This window comes from Montipora foliosa, chromosome 8 (genome assembly GCF_036669935.1).
Source record: "Montipora foliosa isolate CH-2021 chromosome 8, ASM3666993v2, whole genome shotgun sequence".
Taxonomy (NCBI): Eukaryota; Metazoa; Cnidaria; class Anthozoa; order Scleractinia; family Acroporidae; genus Montipora; species Montipora foliosa.
This window is the reverse complement of record NC_090876.1, coordinates 30,700,130-30,722,976: the sequence shown is the minus strand read 5'-3', so window position 1 is coordinate 30,722,976 and position 22,847 is coordinate 30,700,130. Positions and strand designations below refer to the sequence as shown.

General features: G+C 39.2%; 1 protein-coding gene across 2 annotated transcripts in view; it reads left to right on the top strand.

The window, feature by feature from the left end:
* Window positions 1–22,550, top strand: part of LOC137967713 (protein white-like) — a 75,161-nt gene extending 52,611 nt beyond the window's left edge. The window contains exons 12-20 of one of the 2 annotated variants that reach the window (XR_011116567.1): window positions 1,007–1,138; window positions 1,708–1,800; window positions 2,310–2,367; window positions 3,119–3,196; window positions 3,977–4,082; window positions 4,412–4,512; window positions 5,629–5,711; window positions 11,030–11,100; window positions 22,308–22,384. Coding sequence is in view for 1 of the 2 variants with exons in the window: in XM_068814253.1 (XP_068670354.1) it covers window positions 1,007–1,138; window positions 1,708–1,800; window positions 2,310–2,367; window positions 3,119–3,196; window positions 3,977–4,082; window positions 4,412–4,512; window positions 5,629–5,711; window positions 22,308–22,409 (753 nt within the window). In the remaining variant the exon portion in view is untranslated. Of the gene's footprint in view, window positions 1–1,006; window positions 1,139–1,707; window positions 1,801–2,309; window positions 2,368–3,118; window positions 3,197–3,976; window positions 4,083–4,411; window positions 4,513–5,628; window positions 5,712–11,029; window positions 11,101–22,307 lie in introns of both variants that reach the window. The other variant, XM_068814253.1, reaches the window with a different exon arrangement.
* Window positions 22,551–22,847: the final 297 nt, after the last annotated feature.

Genomic DNA, 22,847 nt, shown 5'->3' with positions numbered 1-22,847 from the left:
GAATGTTTTTGGGTAGGAGTAAAGCGATACATTGTTGAAACATCTTCGTGATAAAGGAGCTATGTCACGCAAATGATGCAATTTCATGACACTCAAAATTCGCGAAAAGCTCCAATATTACACAACATGATGAATTCATAAAAAGACCTTTTCCAGCGAAAAAAATTATTGAAACAAACAACGTATTTGATATAAAAGGCAAAAGCCCCTTTCTATTTCATTGCGTGGGTGAAGACAAGAAACTCAATCGTGTCAAATTACCATACACAACAAGTAAATTTCAGGATCAGACTCTATCGTGAAGAAACTTTTCCTTCAATAATGAAGCACAAAATAGACGACAAGCTTTCTTTCAAATAATTCTTGGCTGTCACATTTCCAATATTTTTTTTACCTGAAGACTGTGCAAAGTTGAATACAAATAGCCAGACAACAGAGATCACAGATCCACTTAAGGTGTTCGATTCCTTCTCAGTCTTGGTTGAACCCATAAGTTATCAGAGAATTTTCTATTTGGTTTCAGTGTTGCAATAACATCACACTTGGTAAAATATTAGAAATACAGCTCACTTTGATTTCGGGTCACGGCGAAAGATTGTTGCTGAAGTCCATTACTCGTCGCTTTTAAGATTCCAGATATTTATTTTTCAACGCGTGTCTTGTTTATCCAATTCTTGATCTCCATAAGGGTATATTTTGGTTTAAAGATGCACTAAAACGCCATTCGCGTTACAATGACTTTCGACACTATTGCAGGTTAATCAAATGTTCTCCTGTGTCCACCAGAGAAATCTACGCATTACCCCAACCCCCTCAAATCTAACAAAATCCGCACAGAAGACTCTTTAGACCATTTAGCAGGGTAGCGACAGGCAAGACTTTTACCGACACGGAAAAAAAGTAAAAAATAAAGTAAAATAAAGAAAACAAATAAATTTTACCCATTTTCCGACTGGGATTGCCATACTGGCAACACAGTAATGACTGATATCACCGTGATTTTAAGTTCATAGGCCTTGTGACAGGAGTCTTTTTCTTTCAAGTGGAATATGACCAAAGCGGCATTCAAAATATCTACGGAGCTTTGTTCTTCATGTTGGAAAGTCTGTCGTTCCCTCTTATTGCATCGGTGGTCTTTGTAAGTATGACTTTATCAATGAAAAGCTGTGCAATAAGGTGTTTCGTTTTCATTGCAGTGCCGCTTTCATTGGCAGTCTCAGGTTCAGTTCAACTTAAGGGTCGGTGGAAAATTCCGTTTGGAGTTGAAATACTACTTTTGATAGACCTGTTGTTAGCCATTTTCACTTTCATGTGTCTAGGAAAGGGGTTTTAGTGGTAATTTTGTCAGTTGGTTCGCACTACAGTCCCTAAGTTAAGCCCCGATTTAGTGGGATTCTTAGTTTTGTTTTTACTTGTAACTTTTCATCTCGGCAACCTCTTGGTTCGGTCGCCCAAAGTGAGAAGTATTTACTATTTCTTGCTTAGAAGATTACGGTGATCAATATCATCAATCCTGTTCGTTTTCTCCGCCACCCAAAAATTATCAGCAGAGGTGAAAACAAAAGATACACTAAAAGAAGAAATTTAATTGTTTTCATTCTGAGGTTAATGAGGCTTCTTACACCTTAAACTTGAGTTCAACTTGAACCTGTTGAAAATCAATAGTTACCGTTATATCACCACACTTTTCTGAACTCTTCACTCTAGACTTTTCCCGAGGAATGTCCCATCTTTCTACGGGAACATCATAATGGAATGTACCGAACAGATGTTTACTTTTTGACTAAGACCTTTGCTCAGGTAAGACAGTGATGCGATTTTGCTCTGATCCGTGTTTAGCGTACCGATTTTTTATGTTGTCTCGGCCATGATTAAATACAAGATCATGAATAAAGCTTGACCGAAAAGATGTTTCGCCACAGTTACCCTTTGAAAAGAACGTACGGATTATTGCTGTTGTCTGCCAGTTCGCTGTTGCTCGCTTTCTTTGTCCCGTTCTTAATATCTCTACATTTCAAAAACCAAGAGGTGTTCAGACGTTTTTTCTCACGGCCTGATATTTTTGCCGGCATTTCGATCGTGTGGGTGAATGAGGACACCATTCCGAGCCCTCTCCTTAGCTTCCCTTTCGTAACCAGGTTATGGCGAAGTCCTGCATGGTATTGTAATCTCTGTTAAAAGACAGAATCGCAGACAGAACTGTATCAGGTATCAGACCAGTCGCACTGTTTACAGAAAACGATCTGAAGGTAGGAGTCAAGAGTTTGAGTGATAACTATCAAGACACTTGTTCTGATTTCGTTTTGCAGGTTCCTCAGTTTTTGCTTGCTCCCCTCATCTTGGTCGGTATTAGTTACTGGATGATTGGTGAGTACATCAGCGCTATAGTATAAGGCGTTTAATTGATACATTCTGAATGAATAATTGTGTGATGTATGAAAACTGCCGTTAGAATGATGACTCTAAGCAAGAAGGATCTTCGCCGTTGAGAGCAACTGGTTAAGTGAACTGACCGGCTCCCAGATGGGCAAAAAGCTCAAATGTTAGGAGTCTGGCTCATCCCTAACTTTTTTGGTTTTTTTTTTAAGCTTCCTAAGTTGCTTTCTAGCTGTCATCCACCTTTTGTACGATTAGACAACCTAAATTCATGAGGGTTTGGTCGAGCAACTCCGTTGTTTAGTGGTAGGTGACATATCCCGCTGATTTCCCAGCGTCGATTCTAGATTAACTGCTTTTTACCTCAACTTAAAGGTAAAAGATAACAGTTAATTTTGTGACCTGCCTTTCACAAAATAAAGAAAGGGAAAACTGCATCAGTGTTATCAGGCGTCGATAACGATGAGACCCGTGCTGTGTTTTGCTTTGACGTATTTGCTTTTTGAAGATATTTTGTATCATAACAACTTCATTACAGAATTGTAAAACTGCCTGACGGAATTCTGCTTTAGGATTCGGATGAAAGGGTTCGCGATCATAGGCTTGTTTGAACATCACATCAGGTCTCAATGGCACTAAAAGACAGAAAGCATAAGTCTCAAAATGTGAAGTGCATAACTCATCGACTGAGTGATTATCTAATTGATTCATCCACCGACTTACTGGTGTTTCCTTTTTGCAGGTTTGAGACCCGACCCCATGCGATTTTTTTACGCATATGGAATATGTGCCCTGGTGGCCATGAATGCTGCATCTTATGGTTTGTTCATTGACACCTCTCCTTGTCATGACAATAGACTTAGCATTAGATGCTTATGATTATCAGCTTGAAAGGATTTTCCACTACCTATCATTTTTTTAACTCTGCACTCACCCTACAATGTATCCTATTCATCATTCTAATTTACGTTCTAGATCTTTGCCTCTGTATCACTAGTCCTTTGAGGAGTCTCAGATCAAAAGGAGCTCACTTGCACTTATCTCAACCGTTTTACCCAAGGATAACTTTTCTTATATAGTCAACAGACTACCAATACATAAATAGGTCGGACGTTGCCATGGAAACACAGCGACGAAGTAATTTTGTTGATTATATTAAAAAAATAACATCGTATGAACTTGCTCGTTCATTCCGTAATTTATGGTCACTCACCTTGTTCTCAAATTACATTCACCTCCGGCTTGTGCAATTTTTTTTTTTTCAATACATCACGCATGCCCCACAATGAATAACGAAATGCACTCGTTCTCATACGATTTCCTATGCTTAGTCTCACATAGCATAGCGTAGGCCATTGCTTTTTGCGATGAAATAAGAATTGGTTACCACCAAATTGCCTGAAAATACTGCATTGCTTAGTTCCTACAAGAGAGTGTTTTTGGAACAAAGGGACTCAGTAATGCTCACAATGGCAACAGAGGCGACCACAAGAATAAGAAAATCATTATCATTGTCCTCAACATCAACATCATCATCACCAGTATTCACAATATTGAAAATTGCGACAATTTTTTTAGTTTATTCTTGTCTTCTTTTCAGCGTATGTCGTCTCGGCAGCTTCTTCCACCTCATCAGTTGCTATTGCTCTCGTGGGACCGCTAACTATTCCTCTGATGCTGCTGGGTGGCTTTCTTGTGGATAATACGTGAGTGTCAACGTCACATGCCACTTGAAGTAATTCTCCAGATCTTTGTCTCACTTAACAGTTTCGATATTGTCACTAATAATTGAAAAAAAGGAAATTGGAAATATTTTGAAAGATAAGAGAAAGAAAGAAGGAACACCAGATATAAAAGCAAAGAACTTGGCTGCAACTGTTACCTCACGGCTGGTCATAAGGAAGCCTGTGAATATTTTTTGTGTGGGTTGTTTAGGGCGCCTGCTCAGTTTCCTAGCAAGACTCTGCGAAAGAATTTCGTGAAATTGTGATAAGTCTGAAAAGTGAGATTCATTTTTGAGACGTTTTATTTGCAGAACAATTCCGAAATGGTTGTCATGGTTGCAGTATATTTCCTGGTTTAGCTATTCGTATGAAGCTTTGCTGATAAATCAGTGGGACAACTACGGAAATATAAGTACGTAAAGTATGTGACTGAATAATCAGTCATTCAATACTTCAAGTTTTTCTCTTGCAACATTACCTGCCTTTAACATCAACGTTATCCCGCCCTGATTAAGGGCTTTCAGTCATCGTTTCATTCATTCTAAAAATAATGGCTCTACGTGCCCAGCACGCGCGTTTGCTACATTTCATTGCCGTTCTTGCTCCAACATAGACATGAAATGACTAGATTTGAGGTTATATAATGGACGCGGACAACCAACAATAAAGTCTCAACCTTCATTACGTTTACACCAGTTTAATTCGGAATGAAGCCAGAGAGGACTCTGTTATTACATAAAGTAAGGCAGACACTTTTAACACTCCTGCGCTCTTAAAAGTACTGTTTTGACTTGGAGGTCTCGTCTGTTTTCTTATTCTATGATACTACCTTCTCTTAACCAATCGAAATCCAGCACGCTCCACGAATACGAAAGAAAAAGAGGCGCACATCTTAAGTGATTTTTGAAGGTGACGCTTGCCTACTCGGAAGGAAAAGAAAGAAACAGAACGAGTCAACCTATGACTTTCTATTTCCTACGGGAAAAAAGAGGGCGGAAATGACTCAGAGAACGTCATGTGAAGATATAACTTGGAGTTATATCTATTGATTCCGGATGTAGGTTAAGGGAACGGTGTAAAGTTTTCAATACAAGATTTACACTATACCGTTGGGTGCTTCCATTACAAGTAATTGTTAATTTCACGTTGATGCTAGGGGAGAAAACTGTTTCAAAATAGAAATAGTGACAATAATAATAATAATAATAATAATAATAATAATAATAATAATAATTTAGCTCTCTACTGGCACGTCTGAACGTCAACTTAGAATCAAAATGGCATGCGGGTTTGATTTCAATAGCGGGTTAAGAATTTGAGAGAATGGGTTTTTGAAAGAACAAAAACGACATCTGGAAGAACAAGGGCTACATAAGCACTTGTTTTCGCTAAATTAGTCCCAAAATGCTTTTACGGCGCCGTCAGTTATTCTGCGTAAACGTATGTAGTGCACTCATTGTTAATACACAGATACCTTGGCGACCATGCAAAAATTTTTCTTACACCTTGATGAACTCATTTTTTTCAGCATGCAACGCCTCTCAAAATAGCACTCAGATTCCTTGTCTTTACAATGGAAACGAGGTTATCGCCGCTCGCGGATTTAATAAGGTTGGTATGTAGACATCTTTAATGTCAAGGAGAGTTTAGAATCTCTAAAAGAAATATTATTATTGGGTACCAGATTTTCGTCACTGAAACAAGATATTGGTTACCACCACAGCTATCTTTTCGTTGAAAGAAAACTGTAATTGCGACCTTTTCGGTTCGCCTTATTGAATCAGAATATAACAATAACAAACGAGTTGAATTGTTGTAAAAATCAAGGTGATACGGTATTTAAGAAGGTATTTTTAGCATACCTCGATACACGAGTACTCAAGTATAAATTTCACGGCGGACTCAGAAATCTTCAGCGCAGAATCTAAACATGGAATACGTGTTCACCTTAACGGAAATCAGTTTTCAATACCGGTCAGTTTCAACCACAATATGGACCGCGGCTAAATAAAATTAGGCCGGCAGTGATCTCTCTACTCTTCATCATTTTTGCTTGTCGTAAAATCTCTGTTACCAGTGACCATCTATCATTTATTCAAGGCCCCAGTTTTTCTACCAACTCGATCGCTTTTTTGTGGCAGTGCACTGCACTACACACTATGTCACCGGGTTGTAGGAGTGTGAAAGTGAAAGTCCTTGGTGACGATAGGCCCGCAGCGCGTGCATAACTCAAGAAGATAAACCGGTCTGTTGGAAGTGTGCTTGAGTTTCAACAAAATGAGCCCCAAAAAGAATTTGTGATGCTAATGAATAATAAAGCAGCGGCTATTTCCAAAACGATGGAATTACCTAGTGATAATAACTTTGTAGAAACAATGGTCAACCTCAAGAGTTGAGTGATTGTGATCTTTGTGTTGAATTCGCGCATTTATCGTCAACCAAACTAAAAAACAAAAACCCGGTGTCGTGCCATCATTTTAACACAGATGTATCCTTTGTTTCGCGAGTAAACATAAGGTATCTTGATCACGGCGCTCGCTGAATTCGATGTCACTTCCGATTTTGCGATTTACTCGTCCAACCAAAAGTACAATTGAACGTAGCTGATGGCAAAACTTTTTATTCTCGATCGACACCTCCTGAAAACTTCCTACTGCTCTTCCTAAAAACTGTACGTGTATCAGATAGATAGATAGATTTTATTGAAAAACAATACATGGCAGCCAAGGGCTGAATTGCGTACCGTTAAAATGTAAATAAAAAAATTCCCAAATATATAATAATGTTATATGATAAACGTTCGAAACTATAACGTTCGAAAAGCTATTTACAAGATGTAAAATTAATTTATACCGTATTTATATTAAAACTTGACTTAATGATAAAACTATATCTTGCGCGTGTCGTGTTTATTTTTGGAATGTCAAATTTGCGTGTTCGTCGAAGCGAATATTTGCAGGCCTGATGTGAAGGCGGCAATAATGCCCGTAGCCTATGATCTGAATCACTTAGCATCTCATTGAAAAGCGTGGCACAAATATTACTGTGGTGGACACTAAGCGCCGCTATTTCCATGTGAGTAAGAGCTTCATCGTAACTGAGGCTAGGGCACATGATTCTTAAAGCCCTCTTCTGGACTCGCTCTAGTTCATTAACTAAATACTTTGGGAGTGAATAATAAAACACGGGGATCGCATAATCTAAAACTGATCTTACACACGTGATGTAAAATAACCCCAAGTCATTGCAGGGAACCTTGGCCCTTTTTAGCTGAACTAAAAAGTATAGCCTTTTGGCTGCCTTTAAGATAACATCATGTACATGGGTGTTCCAAGATATATCACTTATGATTGTTATTCCAAGTAACTTTGCACTATCAACGCCCTCCAGCTCTTTGCCATGTACCCTAATTGGCTCAAATATTGCCTTACTTCTAGCAAAAGTGATTCGGAGCTCTTTGCATTTCTCATTATTGAGTTGGACTCTGTTAGCCAGGAACCACTCGGCTACCTTATCAGCAATAATTTGGGCACTACTAACCTCGCCCTTTCCGACAACTTCAGATGCAGTAGTGTCGTCTTCATATTTCCAGGCACACGCGCCATTAATTACCAGGTCGTTTATCATAACTACAAATAACCAGGGCCCTAGTTTCGTCCCCTGAGGGACTCCTGAGGGGACTGAGCCCCACTCAGAGAGGCATCCCTTGGCCAGCTTGATTCTCTGGAACCGGTTACTTAGAAAATCAATGATCCAATTGATTACGCTAATAGGAAGATCTAGTTTACCTAATTTATCGATTAGAATGGCATGATCTATCAGATCGAAAGCCTTTCTATAATCAAAAAGGACAATTCTGACAGTAGATCCATTGCCACCAGTTCCTGTGATCCACTCGTGGATCATGCTGAGCAAGGCGATAGTGGTGGAGGAGTTTGGAACAGCTCCGTACTGGTTAGAATCCAGTACCTTCATCACAGCTGGCTTTAGATGATCAGTTACAACAAAGTCTCCTCTTGGCAGGCGCTGTTCACTGAAGGAGGCGTTCAGGATGGTTTTTACCGCGAAGGCAACCAAGCTAGCAAACTCTTTCAGTAGCCAGTTTGGAAGACCATCGGGTCCAGTAGCCTTAGCCTTAGCCTTAGCCTTAGTATCAATATTTATTTACTTTTGCATCAATATTTGTTTTCCATAAAGCAGGCTAACAAATCTGTACCTCGCTTAGTTCGCATTTTTGAGCCTTGAAAGAGAATTTTGGGTCCTATGCCTGTGACGGCAAGTCGTATATTTTGAGGTCATCCATCCAAATACTACATCCGCCGGACAGGGCTTAGACGCTCAGAGTGCATGCTTAAACATGTGGTGAAAAAGATGTAAGGGACCTTGAAAATGATCAACTTGTCAGCCTCGGAGCCAGTGTTCATCGATTCCCTTTATTTTCTTCACTTTTTCTGAGTTTAGTATTTTACTAGTAACCACATGTCTTCTCAGGGGGCTATTTGCCAAAGACATCTACCATGGCACTGTAATGATGCAGGGTACCAAAACAATATCGTGTACTATTAGAGCTACATATTATGCAAAGATAACTTGAATCTCCTGGAAGACAAAACGTAGTTCAGTTGACAATTATACAGCGCTGTGTTACTGCAACTACCACACGTTCGCAATTCGTGCCTATTTTTTTAAATTTGTCAAAAAAGGAACTTATCAAAGATAAACACAGTGATATTCTGTACTGAACTGAAGCGGTGAAAACATTTTTCGAACGCTGAATTCGCCGAATGAAGTCCATGCTGCCGGTGAAAAAAGCGGAACAGCAAGAACAAAAACACACGTACAAGTTATTTAAAGTTCATTAATGGGTTAGGAAGTTATTCAATATTAACTTTTCTTTTTTACTTTTCCTTTTTCGTCTTCACCAATTTTAATTATTGTCAGGTTTCAAGTAGGATTCAGCATAGAACAAGAAACGCCTTAGTTCGATAGATCTCCCAAGCTTTCAATGATTTTTCTTGTTAGCAACAAAGTCAGAAGAATTCAAAATGGTGTTGCGAGTGGAATTACCATTTGGTGACTGAAGAAAGCAGAGAAATTGGTATACAAAAAACGAAAACCCGGAGTGGGTGATAGGTTCTACAATTCCGTGTGAATCTAATGACTTTGACTTTGCTGGACAGCCCAGATTACGTCCTTAGTTCGTACTTCGATCAGGTCCGTTCACCAGCCCGCTGTTTTGATCTTGCCAGACAGTCAAGGAGGTTCTTTTGATCGTCCTCTCTGCGTCTCGACGGAAATACTTCTCTTTACTTGCACATCGTCACGTCTTCCTTTGTAGTTTTCAGGGCTCAAGAAAGGTAACTTGACTTTGAAGGAAAGCTGTTGTCTTCTTCTCTAACCTTTTCGTTCAAACTTTTCTTTCTGTCTCAACAATCCAACAAAACATCTCCACTTTGTGATGTCGGCCATCAAGAATCGCTAGTTTTGCTAGGTCAATTCCCACCCTGGTCAGAGCTTTTCTCTGTCCTTGTGTGGGCCCATTTCTATTAGTAGGGCTAACGCTCACATGGTTCATATGGGGTAAAAATCTAGCACTTCACATTACACTGTAATCAGTTAAGTCTGTTGAAATATAAGTGCTACACGGCCAACGTTTGTAAAAACGTAACCCTTCCTTGTACTTTTTTTTTTAATTTAAATTTTAAAACACCTACATTTACAATAATAAACACTACATAGACTAGTTATAACTTACGATACTGACATTAACAAGAGACACTAAATTTACTGACATATTGTTTACAAACAATGATTACAATGCTTACAATATTCTTGTTGCCTAATTAGCTTACACGAAGACTAGTTAGTACAATGCAATAATACGCCTTTGAATAACAATAAGCAACCAACTTAATAAAGAAAGAGGAATTTAAGGCCTAAAGGCACACGGACTCCTGGACGTACGACGGCTCTGTGGATAATTTACTCTTCAGTAGAATTTTAAACGCTAGGGAGCTAAGAGGTGCATTTTCCTTGGAAGCGGTGTCGATATAGAAACGTGCCACTATCAGGCAAAAATTAGAAGTGCGAAAAGAAAGTTTTTCAGGTTGATGAGCATAAATTTTATCAGTAACCGCTAGAGTCACCTTGGGCGCATTGCAAGAATTCCACCAAGAGGCAAAGGAGTTCCAAAACGTATCGACATACCGTATTTATTCGAATAAGCGCCGCCCTCGAATGAGCGCCGCATCTGGGACAAAAAAGTTAATATGCGCCGCCCTCGAATAAGCGCCGCACCGCCGATGCGGCGCTTATTCGAGGAATTTCGTATAAATTGTTCCACAACGACAAAGGAGTTCGCTCTCACCGCTGATATTTTCGCTCTCGTTATCATGAAACTCTCGGGTTTTTTTCACCGCGTGAATTTCTCTCGTAATTCTAGATTTACTCTCAGGTTAGTATTAGTCCATAGGAAAATTAACAGATAGAAATTGTACCGTTGAATAAAATATAGAGAAAGTAAATTTGTCTGGTACAATGTTTAAATAAGCGCCGCCCTCGAATAAGCGCCGCACTTGTGGCGCGAAAAATCAAATAAGCGCCGCGGCGCTTATTCGAGCAAATACGGTACTGACATTTTACCAATAAATGCACTAGGGTCTGTTTACTTCCACAAGCTTGGCACTTATCATTTTCGACAATTTTAGCCCTGAAGAGTGTGACGCGTGTGTAAATGATGTTGTGGTTTATTTTGAACTGAAACATGGACAGCTTTGTGTTTTTAGAGACTTTAAAAGGGAGGCTGTATAACGCTGACAAGTTCCTTACACCAGCGTTATACCATTCTTTATAAAAAACAGATTTTCCGCCAATTGTAATAAAGTGATTGTTCCACAAAAACTCGTCTTTTATTTCTTTTCTCGTCTTAGGAGTATGGCTAACAATTTCTTCCCAGGCACCTAAACGTCTTTGTAGAATTGTGGTAAAAACGAAAGATCAGGTAAAGTTTTTAGCGAGAAGTTGCATTTAAATAACAAAGAACCCCCAACCGCCTGTAAAAGGCTTAATGGTATTGTCTTCCAGGACCGTTTCACCCAGCCTGCTTTCAAAGATTTGTTTATAATTTCGAAGGCAGGCATATTGAGTCCCCCGTGTTTAATTTTACCGATCATTGTCGACCGTTTGATTTTTGGTGGTTTATGATTCCATATGAAGTTTGATAATAACTTGTTCACCTGATCGACAAAAAGACTGAGCACGCTAAGAACGGAAGAGACAAAAATCCTTTTAGAAAGAGCTAGACTTTTGATAATATTTATTTTCCCATAAAGTGTTACGTCCCTTGAGGACCAGATGTTAAGACACTTTTCTGGAGAGAGCAGTTTCTTATCAAAATTATCTTTTATCGAAGTTGACAGATCACGAGAGAAACAAATGCCCAGACACACATTTTAAAAAGATTCGCAGGTTGCGGTCTGTTTTTTCCCAGCCACATTGCCACCGTTTTGGATTTGTTGAGTTCCAATCCCGAGCAATTTTTGAAAAGTTGTAATTCTGAAACAGCTTTTGGATTGAGTTAAAGCCATTTACGAAACATGATGTGTCGTCTGCATATTGGGATACCTTATACTCCCTTCCTTTAATATTTATTCCTTCAATCGACTGATCATTTCTTATGAAATTTGCTAAGATTTCGAGTACAATTACAAAAAGAATACCGGAGAGCGGACAATCCTGTCTTACGCTGCGTTCTAACTGAAAGAAAGGTGTCGCGTGACCATTATTTATAACACAGCTTTGAATATTGTTACTGGGTTGCCTATGGCAAACCCAGTCGGAATCTGTGTTTAATTTCGTGGGTTTTTTTGTTATTTTTTTCCGTGTCGGTAAAAGTCTTGCCTGTCACTCCCCTGCTAAGTGGTGGCTTTGTGCGTAGAGCCTTCTGCGCGTATTTTCGTAGGATCGAGAAGGTAGTGGGAAATGCGTAGATTTCTCTGGTGGACACAGTAGAACGATTAACTTAACCGGCAATGGCGTCGAAAGTCATGTAACGAGAATGGCGTTTTAGTGAATCTTTGAACAAAATATACCCTTATGAAGCTCATGAATGGCAGGTCAATTGGATATACAGGCGGTGGAAGCGTGCTTGAGTTTCAACAAAATGAGCCCCAAAATCAGTGAAACGTTGTGACGCAGATGAATAATAAAGTAGCTGCCATTTCCAAAATGATGAAATTACCTGGTGATAAATAACGTCGAACGCGTCTTGGAGAGTAAATTTTGACTTTGCATAAACAAGAGTTGGGCGATTGTGATCTTTGTTTTGACTTCGCTCATTTCATTGTCAAACTTTATAACACTTGACAGAAAAGGAAACTTACAAAAACCCGGTATCTTGCCATCATTTGACACAGATGCTTCACTGTTTGGCGAGTAAACATGCCGCGGTAACTTAATCACGGCGCCCGCTGAATTCCGGCCATGTCACTTTCGATTTGGCTATTTATTGGAACGTAGCAAAAGTCTCCCAAAATGTTTGTCGCTGATAGTAACTTTTTATATTCTATATTCACGGTTCAAAATTAATGTTGTTTTCATGTCGTAAATATGTTATTCTCGATCGACCGTCCGGGAGACTTCCTTCTGCTCTTTCTAAAAACTGTGTATCAATAGTTATTTACTTTTGCATCAAGATAGCTAACAAGATCTGTACCTTGCTGAGTTCGCATTTGTTAGCGTTAATAGCATTTTCGGTCCGATGCTTCTGTTTTATGAGGGGTATCTTGTTTTGGTCTCCCATCCAAACACTAACCCCGCTGAACAGGGATAAACTTCAGTGAACTTCGGCATTACAAAGCTGTGAGATGATCAGCGGGCACGCTTAAACTTGTGGTGAAAAGAAGTTTATCAACATGTCAGCCCAGAAGCCAATGTTTCTCACTTCCCATTTATTTTCTTCAATCTTTCTGGGTTCATTACTTTGCTAGTAACCACATGTCTTCTCAGACTATTTACTCAAGACTTCTACCATGGCACTATAATGATAGATAATACCAAAACAATATCGTGCACTGTTAGAGCTACATATTACGCAAGGACAGATCTGTTTCGTCGTACGAACGTGTGAGGACCTGTGAGCCAAAGGGCCTCTTCTGGTATGAGTTCTTAATGACCTTGAAAAAAATTGTTTGGAACGGTGCACGTACCACAGGCAACCCAGTGTACCCTCACGGAGGGTCTAGTTATAAAAAGTCCTAACCCACTGTAATAAGGGCAGATCGAAACTAAGAGTCTCTAGGGTCTTGAAAATGAAGTTCCATTCTATGCTATCGCAAGCCTTTTTGAAGTCCAGAAACAGAGCTAAGCGCTTCTGTGCATTCTATAATGTCAGCAAATGTTTATTAGAACGGGTAAAACTTTCGAAATTCTAGCAGCAATAGCTTTGGTGGCGATTTTATAATCCGTGTTGAGAAGCGAGATTGGTCTCCAGTTATCTAAAAAGGCTTCATTTTTATTTTTCTTTGGGATTAGAGTAATGACTCCTCTTTTTTGCGACATTGGCATTTCACCCGTCTCAAAAGCGTGGTTGAGGCTGTCGACAAGTTCTTGACCTAATAACTCCCAAAGGGCTATGTAAAACTCCGCAGTTAAGCCATCCGTACCGGTTGACTTACCCTTAGAAAACTGTTTCAGAGAGGCAAGGCATTCTTCCTTCGATAAAAGACCATTGCAAGGATTGGCTTCCCGTGGGGTCAGCTTTGGAAGGGTAGTAGTCTCAAAAAAACTCAACGTTATCGTAATCATTTGGGTTTGTAGAATTAAAAGTGTATAGATTTTTATAATAACGATATTCCTCGTTTAAGATTTCGGTGGGATTGGTTAAGGTAAGGGTTTCCGTTTTTAGTTCTGTGATGAACTTGTTTGGATGATTTCGTCTCTCGAGATTGAAGAAGTATCGGGTGTTTCGCTCCCCTTGCTCGCACCATCTTGCTTTACTCCTAATCATGGCCCCCTCTGTTTTACGCTTTGAGATCTGCTCGATTTTGAGCTTTACTTCATAATATTTCGCTATAGTATCTTCTACGGGGTTCTCGCTCATCAACTTATGAAGTGTGGAGAGCTGCTGCTGTAACATGGCTTCTTCATCTTTTTTCTCCTTTGCAACTCTTTTGCAGTAGCAAATAGTAATGTTAGGATGATCTCAATATATGTAGTGGGATTCCTGTGCAATTTACATGTATGATGCAATAAAAGTTCCCAAATGTTGTTCTTCCACGAGGTAAACCATGGTGTGTTTAATGTGTTCTGTGGGTTGAACAAAATCTGAATTCATCTTCCCCATCAGTAAAAATATTCTTAGCAAGCACTGCCTTGAGGTAGAGAGTATTTTCCCGTTTGTACAACACATACAACTAAACACTAAACCATTGTTTTTGTTAACAAAATATCCTTTAGCGTGAAATTGGTAAGTTTTCACACCTATTGTTTTTCATCTTCCATTGAATTATACCGCTTGTAAAAATCCGTTCTAAAGAAAAATCGATATCTCAGGATCTACTGACTCCTAAAGTTTGTAACAATTGAAAGCGAACATTAAAACGCCAATTTAGTGTATGACCGTGAGATCTCTTGCATATTAATGAGGTATCAAAACGCTTGTACCCGCGTATAGGCCGCATCCCTAATTTCGGTCTCATTTTTCCGGGAAAAAAGTGCGGCCTATCCGCGGGTAAATACGGTAACGTCATCGATTCTAGCACGCAAAACAATTTGTCGCCACTTGTTAATCCAGGGACGGATTAAACATGATTAAAGTTCCACTGCTGTGTTTTGTTCCATGGCAGTAATTAATTTTGCCTCCCCATTCGGCAGACCAGAGTTTCTCCAAATCCTTCGAACTATAAACCTCCTGGAGGAAAATAACCTTGGAACCTGCGCCCATGTAACCACCTAAAAATTTTCCTTCTTTTACGCATATTATTTAGTTCCCTATACTAACGTGTAGCGTAATACACGACAAATCAACTGTAATATGCCAAAAATAAACGTTATAAATATAGTGTACATACCTGCACTCCCAATTTTTGTCTTTGTAGAGAAAACAGTGACATCCAAGTGCGGAATCCGTTGAACACATCTGCCAGACATATTTGTTATAATAGCGAACAACATTTACAGTCAAAACACAAACAAACAAACAACAACAGAGCCCTTTACGGCTCAAACACGAGAAATATAGCTTGGTTTGTACTTTAACTAAGAAAAAGCCATGCGAAGCGAACTCCCCCTAACAAACGAATACACAAAGAGAGAACGAACAAATCTTTGCATCATTTACGATATGAAAACAGAACTATGGCTTGTGTAACTGTCCATTTACATACAACTTGTCATAGATTAACCTTGCATCGTCACCGTTCGTTTTAGCCTGTTTCAGTATGGGAACAAGGAGCTTCCTTTTTTCAACAATCTCTTTTGGGAAGTTTGTGTCCCGGAGATTTCTGGCATGAGATAAGACAAATTCTTTGTCCTTGTGGAAAGTGAACTTAGCAATTAATAGTCTGGGCTTTTGATAGCAGGAGCTTGACTTTCCAATACGATGAACACGCTCGAACGATATATCGTTTACGTCTTTCTTACTCAGTTTGAGTTCCACTTCAATAAATTTTCGCAGAACTTTCTCAGATTTTTCGAACGACTCATCCTTTTGCTCTGGTATGTTGAAGAAACTGAGGTTCTTACGACGACTGTGACTTTCAAGATTAACAGCCCTTTGCTTTTCTTCGTTTGCTTCCTTAGTTAGCGACTTCACACCTTTTTTGAGCTCCTTGATTACTGAATTTTGCATATCTAACTCCTTCTTTAGTGCTTCAACCGAATCGTGAGCACAGTTTAGACTAGCCTCCAATTCCTTGTTCTTTTCTTCGAGGTTGCTTTGCTTTTGCTTTAGGTCCTCGATTTCTTTGATGCAATGTAAAGCCTTGTCGAGTTTGCTGTTGATTACGGCGAGCGTGTCCGCCATGTTCTGACAGCCGTAACATGTTTCACATTCGTCATTGCTGGTTTGCGAGTGTTTGCTTCGCCTTCTTCTTTTTCGGCTGGAGTCTTCCTTGGTTGTGGGTTGTTTGTCCGACATTTTGCTCGTTTATTGGGTTCTTAAGGAGATTACATACTTTATTTCGGTGGAGCCCGTTACGGTACGTCCGACCCCGCGGAGAGCTGTAGTCCCAGTCTTTTCCTTGAACTTGTACATGTTCATTGCCGTGACTTTAAGATCTTCAGTTCCCACGGCATTTTTCGTCATGACAATATGACCTTTCCACTTGGCCCGGACTTGGAGATTATTGCTTCACTGACTCCTTGGAAATTTGCATATCATCACTGGCTGTCCCTGGAGACCCTATGCTGGCCTTGGCTCAAAAACAACCATCACCTTATCTAACTTGGATAAGGAACGCAATTTTGGAATCAGTGTATTCTGTAACGATATACCTCCGTTATCTGAAGAGAAACCACCATGCATTTTATGCTCACGAAGCTCTTCATTACGATCGCGATCCCGCCGTTATGGATAGTATTACTTCTCAGGTGAACAAATGTTGCTTTTACGTGTTCATGAATCCCGCAGTATATGCTTAGACACATCGTACAAATTCCTGGTCATTTACAAAAATCAAGAGGATTAGATTTCTACGTAGCAGAGTTGCGTACTCGACTAACTGTTATGGTAACCGGTCGATCCGCCCCGCATCACCAGAGTCGATCCGCCCCGTATCATCCAAAGTCGATCCAACTTACCTTGCAAGCAATTAGATATCATCTGCTTGCGGTCAAAGCGCATTTTAACTGTGTACTGTGGTTATGCGTCATGTATGGATATATTAAAAACAATTCCCTGCAAATGTTTTACGAAAACATTTAGATATCATCTGCTAAGAGGTACTTTGTCTATTAAAGCCATCCCAACCCATTTGCCACTCACTCATCGAAAACGTGACTTCGATAACCGATCAAAACCAAAAACTGAAAATTTCCAAAAACTATCGTGGATAACTGCATCGGAGTGCGCTACTCCAGTCACCGAGCGTCAAGAAGCGCGGCAGTGCGACAGATACGGCCTTTGGAACCATCGCACATGCTGCACCGGCATTGACCGACAGACGTATCGTGCCGCCGTTCGGGGAGAGGTAGAGTTAGATTGGCGATGCCGAGCCTGCCGGGTTTATGTTTTCGGCACTGTAAGTTCTTTTTTACATGGGTAAGTGATTCGCTTTCCTCACAACTGAAATCGATATATAGAACAACACAATTAGAGCTCGTGATTGATGAGGTTTCGTTCTTCCGCAATGATACACATCAGAAGCAACCTCCTTAAGAGAGAAAATTCCTTTTATAGCTTTCTAAGAGAAAAGTATGAGTTAAAAGTACCAGATTGAGACTGGATGGAATGGACGTGGATGGAATATTTACCCGATTTCACGCATTGGGGTGTAAGGTTTTAGATTAGTTTATGGGCGAAGGTTTTTTTATTTTTTTTTAGTTCAAGACTTTTTTAATGGATGTTTGAGAGTAAATATCGCAATGTTTTCATAAGGACAACGCCAGTCAGCAAACTAATTACATGAAATTCAGTGAAAATTTATGAACTCGCGCTCTTGATTTGAAGATACAAATAATGATCAGTTGAGTCAATTAATAGAGTTGTGCTGCATTTTTAAGAATTCGTTTTCCGCTCGAAGTCGCTGTCTCACATTCATAAATCTCAGTCAATGGTATCACTTTGGTACGGTTTTAAATTCGATTGTGTCCGAGACGAGTTGTAAGACTGCCATCTCCTTGTGAAGTGATTTTAAACTTAATCCTGTTATACTCTCAATTCTGTTTGTTTGCTGTGGGGATATTGAGACCCATCCTGGGCCTAAATCGACATCATTTTCTACGAAATGTCCTGCATGTGAAAGAACTGTGGCTAACAATCATCGTTCTGTACATTGTAGTGAATGCAACAAATCGTGGCATATCAAATGTGTTGGTTTTACCAAAAGGTCTATGCCCTTAAATTATATCTGTTGTGGTTGTGCATTGCCAACCTTTTCAGACTCATTCCTTGAGCTTGACCGGGAACTCAACGACGCAAGTGTCTCTCCCTCCAAGGGAAGTGGTGATGATCTATCCGGGCGATTAAAACAGTATTACAAATATACCAGAATTGCCTACTTAAATATAAACAGTGTCGCTGGCTTAAAATTTCAAGAAGTAAAATCTGTTATTCTACAAGGGCTTTTTGACATTGTCATTCTTGCTGAAACGAAAATTGACGCTGCTTTTCCTGACTCACAGTTTTATATTAAAGGCTTCAGGATGTTTCGCAAAGACAGGAATAGACATGGTGGGGGATTTCTGATATATACTAGAAGAGAATTAATTACTCTCAGAGTCTCTCACTTAGAGTGTGTAAACATCGAGACAATCGCTCTAAGCTTTCAAACAAGACAGAATGGTCCTAAAGTTCTACTATTGGGTACCTACAGACCTCCCAATCTATCTAAATCAGTCTGGGAATCTGGACGCTTTAGTAATACAATTCTTGTTGGAGATTTGAATTGTGATTTACTGACTCCTGACAGTGGTGCTAAGGATCTTCGTGCTCTTATTGATTTAGCAGAAGTCTATCGATTATCCAATCTGATAAAAAACCTACAAGAAGCACTGAAAAATCGACTTCACTGATTGACGTTATATTTACATCTAAACCGCGATCATTTCTATCCTCTGGAGTTTATGATACAGGAATAAGTGATCACCGTTTGGTTTACGCTGTAATGAGATCTCATTGTCCAAGAGCATGTATGAAAACTAAGAACAAACGAAGCTTCAAACCGTGACTTTGACCAAGATGTTTTCTCAAGGGACGTCAGTCAAATTCTTTTTCACGTAGCCTATGTCTTTGATGATGTTGACGATGTTGCGTGGGCTTGGGGAAAAATGTTTACGGATCTTCTAGATGAACATGCTCCTGTTAAGAAAAAGCTGATCAAGCGTGAACATGTTCCCTTTATGAACACTGAACTGCTTGATGTAATTCGTTGTCGACGCAAATTAAGACAAACATACTATGCAACAAAAGATCCCGTAGACTGGCAAAAGCACAAGGAACAACGAAACGAGACCTCATCGTTGAGAAGGAAATTGATTGCAAATACATAAGAAGTAAATGTGACGATGCGAAAGGCGATCCTAGGGCTTTTTGGACCGTAATTAAGCCATTTACACGCAGCAAAAAGAACAGTGCTGATAATACCATAACTCTTAAAGAAGATAATGAAGTTATTACTGACAGTAACGTTATACCTGTGATGTTAATGACCATTCTTCCAAAATTCAAAACGATAGTGCTGATTATCCAATGATGGGCAATCACTATTGTTCCAACAGTCATCCAAGCATTTGTGCTATACGAAATAATTGTCCTAATATCAAGAGCTTTAACTTTCAGTTAATCAGTCCCGCAGAAGTGCAACAGGTTCTTGGCAAACTTGAACCAAATAAGGCTACTAGTCATGACGGGATTCCTGCGAAGATCTTACGGGACTGCTCAAAGGAGTTAGCTCTACCTCTTGTTAACTTATTCAACATTTCTATTGTATCTGAACGTTTCCCGAGTGACTGGAAGTTAGCAGAAGTCTGTCCTGTATTCAAGAAGGATGACCCCACTAACATATGTAACTATAGACCGGTATCTATATTGATTGATATAGAAAAGATCTTTGAAAAATTTCTCAACCGTCAACTAGTGGAGCACTTTGCAACAATCATATCACCGTATGTCTCAGCCTATCGCAGAGGCTATAGCTGTGAGGCAGTACTTTTCCATCTTATCGAATCATGGAGACCAGGCTTGGACAAAGGAAAGACTGTTGGTTCAGTGATGTTGGATTTAAGTAAAGCCTTTGATCTCATTACTAACAACCTGTTGTTGGACAAACTGAGGGCGTATGGTCTACCCAAAGTCTAAACTTAATTAAAGATTATCTCAGTGGTCGGAGACAGCGTGTTAAAGTGGCTAATGCCAAGTCTGACACTGTCAAGATATACAAAGGGAATTTCCACAGGGGTCTTTTTTAGGCCCCTTGTTCTTCAATATCTTTTTGAACGACTTATTCTACTTCGTTACAGAGGCTAAACTCTCGAATTATGCCGATAACAATCAATTAACTTCAAGTGATATAGCCCCAAGTGAGGTTCAGGCTGTACTCAACCGGAATTTAGGAGTCACCTCCAAATGGTTTCGTGATTGTGGTCTGACCCTGAACTTGGACAAATGCAAACTCCTAGTTTTGCCCAAACGAAAAAGTGATCAAGTAGAACTGGACATTGATGGTTCTCAAGTTAAAGCGACCGATAATGTTGAACTCTTGGGAGTTGTAATTGACAATAAGTTAAACTTTAAGAGTTATATATCTGAGTTAATTAAGAAAGTAGGCAAACAAATTGATGTACTTAATCGAGTCAAACACATTCTTTCGTTTTCGTCAAAGATACGCATATATATAGGGAATTTATCATGCCACACTTTACTTGTTGTAGATCCATTTGGAATAGCTGTCTCAAAGAAGATAGTAACCGATTAGAGAGGTTACACGAGAGGGCCCTTAGATACGTATTTAATGACTTTTCTAATGGTATGATGGTCTATGTTATAGGATAGGTCACTCATTAAGTTGTAGACGGAAACAAGATATGCATGCTTTTAATAATTTTTAAAGCCCTCAATAACAACATGCCTCGGTAAATTCAATCTTTATTTAAAGTAAGAGAAAATAAGAAAAATCTTAGGGGCAAAAGCAAACTTGTTTTACCTGAAGCTAAGACCACGACTTCTTACATTGCTGCTAAGGCGTGGAATGCATTACCTGATAAGTTAAGATCAGTGGCCGAATTTTGCCCTTTCGGGAATGAGATAAGAAAACTAAGTAACTTGTAATTTCGTACCATCATTTATATTTAGACATATATTTATAGTTATAACACTACAATTTATATTTATACTTTTCTTTTTCCCTATTCATCTTAATTTTTTTTCTCGGTATACAGGTATTAGCATTTTTTTATTGCCAGAGGCTTAACTAGTCTCATTTTCATCCGAGTTTAAATAAAGTCATCATCATCATCATCGGTAGAGAGGCGATGATGTAACCCGAAGGTCGTGGGTTCAATTCCCACCCTGGTTAGAGTTTTTCTCTATCCTTGTGTGGGCCCATTTCCATTAGTAGGGCTAACGCTCACATGGTTCATGTGGGGTACAAAACTAGCGCTTCACATTACACTCTAATCAGTTAAGTCTGTTGAAATATAAGTGCTACACGGCCAACGTTTGTAAAAACGTAACCCTTCCTTGTACTTGTACTGCTCTTTTAGTTTTTTTATTATTATTTCATCATTTTATTGGTTACATTCAATACCTATAAGGTATACTTGTAACATGTTTAAGAGCTAAAGCCAGTGAGCTAAAGGCGCTTAAATGTAAAACCACTCGATAGCTGTCTTTACAAAGTTGAGAAATATCTAGATGCTTTCGATATCACCTTGTTGTAGTTAATCAAACACGAGTTCCTAGTTAAATGGCTACCCTCTGGTACTTCATAGGCTTTTAACAACCTCGTAAAAAGTTTAAAGGAGCCGAAAACACCGGTTGGCCATTATTTTCACCTGGTTCTTGTGCATCCATATAATGCAACTAAATACTGTTTCAGCATGTTTCATGATCCGTTCCAGATTTCGTGAAAGGTTGTTTTGGAAACATTTTTTTTTTACTTATCGCAAACTGAGGCATTCGTAGCTGTTTACATAGTTGAGGAAACTTCAGATATTTGAAAACGACCTGGTGTAGCCTGCCAATGATAACGCATTCTTTTTAGATAAGAATCGAACACGAATTCAGTTATTATTTCCTAACAAGATCAGAAAGCAACTGATCGCAAAAGAAAACTCCCATTTTGTAAGCAATGTGTCCACGACTTTTTCACAGTTCTCCTTTGATTCCTTTTTGTAAACGTTGGGTAAACATTCATTTTTCCTTTGCTTTTCTCTCATTATTTCAGTCATGACCTTTTAATTGATTAGTGTGGAACGTACTTTTTATTATCCCGCATCTTTAAGCTATTCGTTTTGATTTACTAATTTACGTTTTTGTTTTTATCTTGATAGGATAATATGCTTAACGACATTTATGGATTGCTGGTTCTAATTGTAGGATTCCGCATCTTAGCGTACTTGTTTTTGCTATGGAGATCGCACAAGAAGCCTTAATGCTGTAATGTTACCGTCTCTACCAATAACAGGGAAATTTGTACAACTGCCTTTTTCTTAGGAATTAGAATGCAAATTGATGAGAGAGTTGCGATGGAAACAGTGAAACTAAATAATAAAAGCAAAGAAAAAGAGAAACTAATGGAATATTCTTTCAAAACAGCCTGAAATCATGCCGTTCCCTCTTAATTTGCTTTCAGTTTGTACCTCATGGGAGTGAAAACTAAAATGTTTCAAGGCTTTGATGCTTAGGTGATTAGCTACAATGCCGACGATTTGTAAATTGACTGTTCAAGGAAAAGTATAGAAGAGGAAAAACAGTTTCTTTTAAGGCGATTCCCTGGTTTTGCATTGCGAAACCCTACTGTGCATCATTTCTAGCGTTATTGCCACGCACATAAGCTTGCGCACATTAATGAAATGGCGGATTTTCATTAA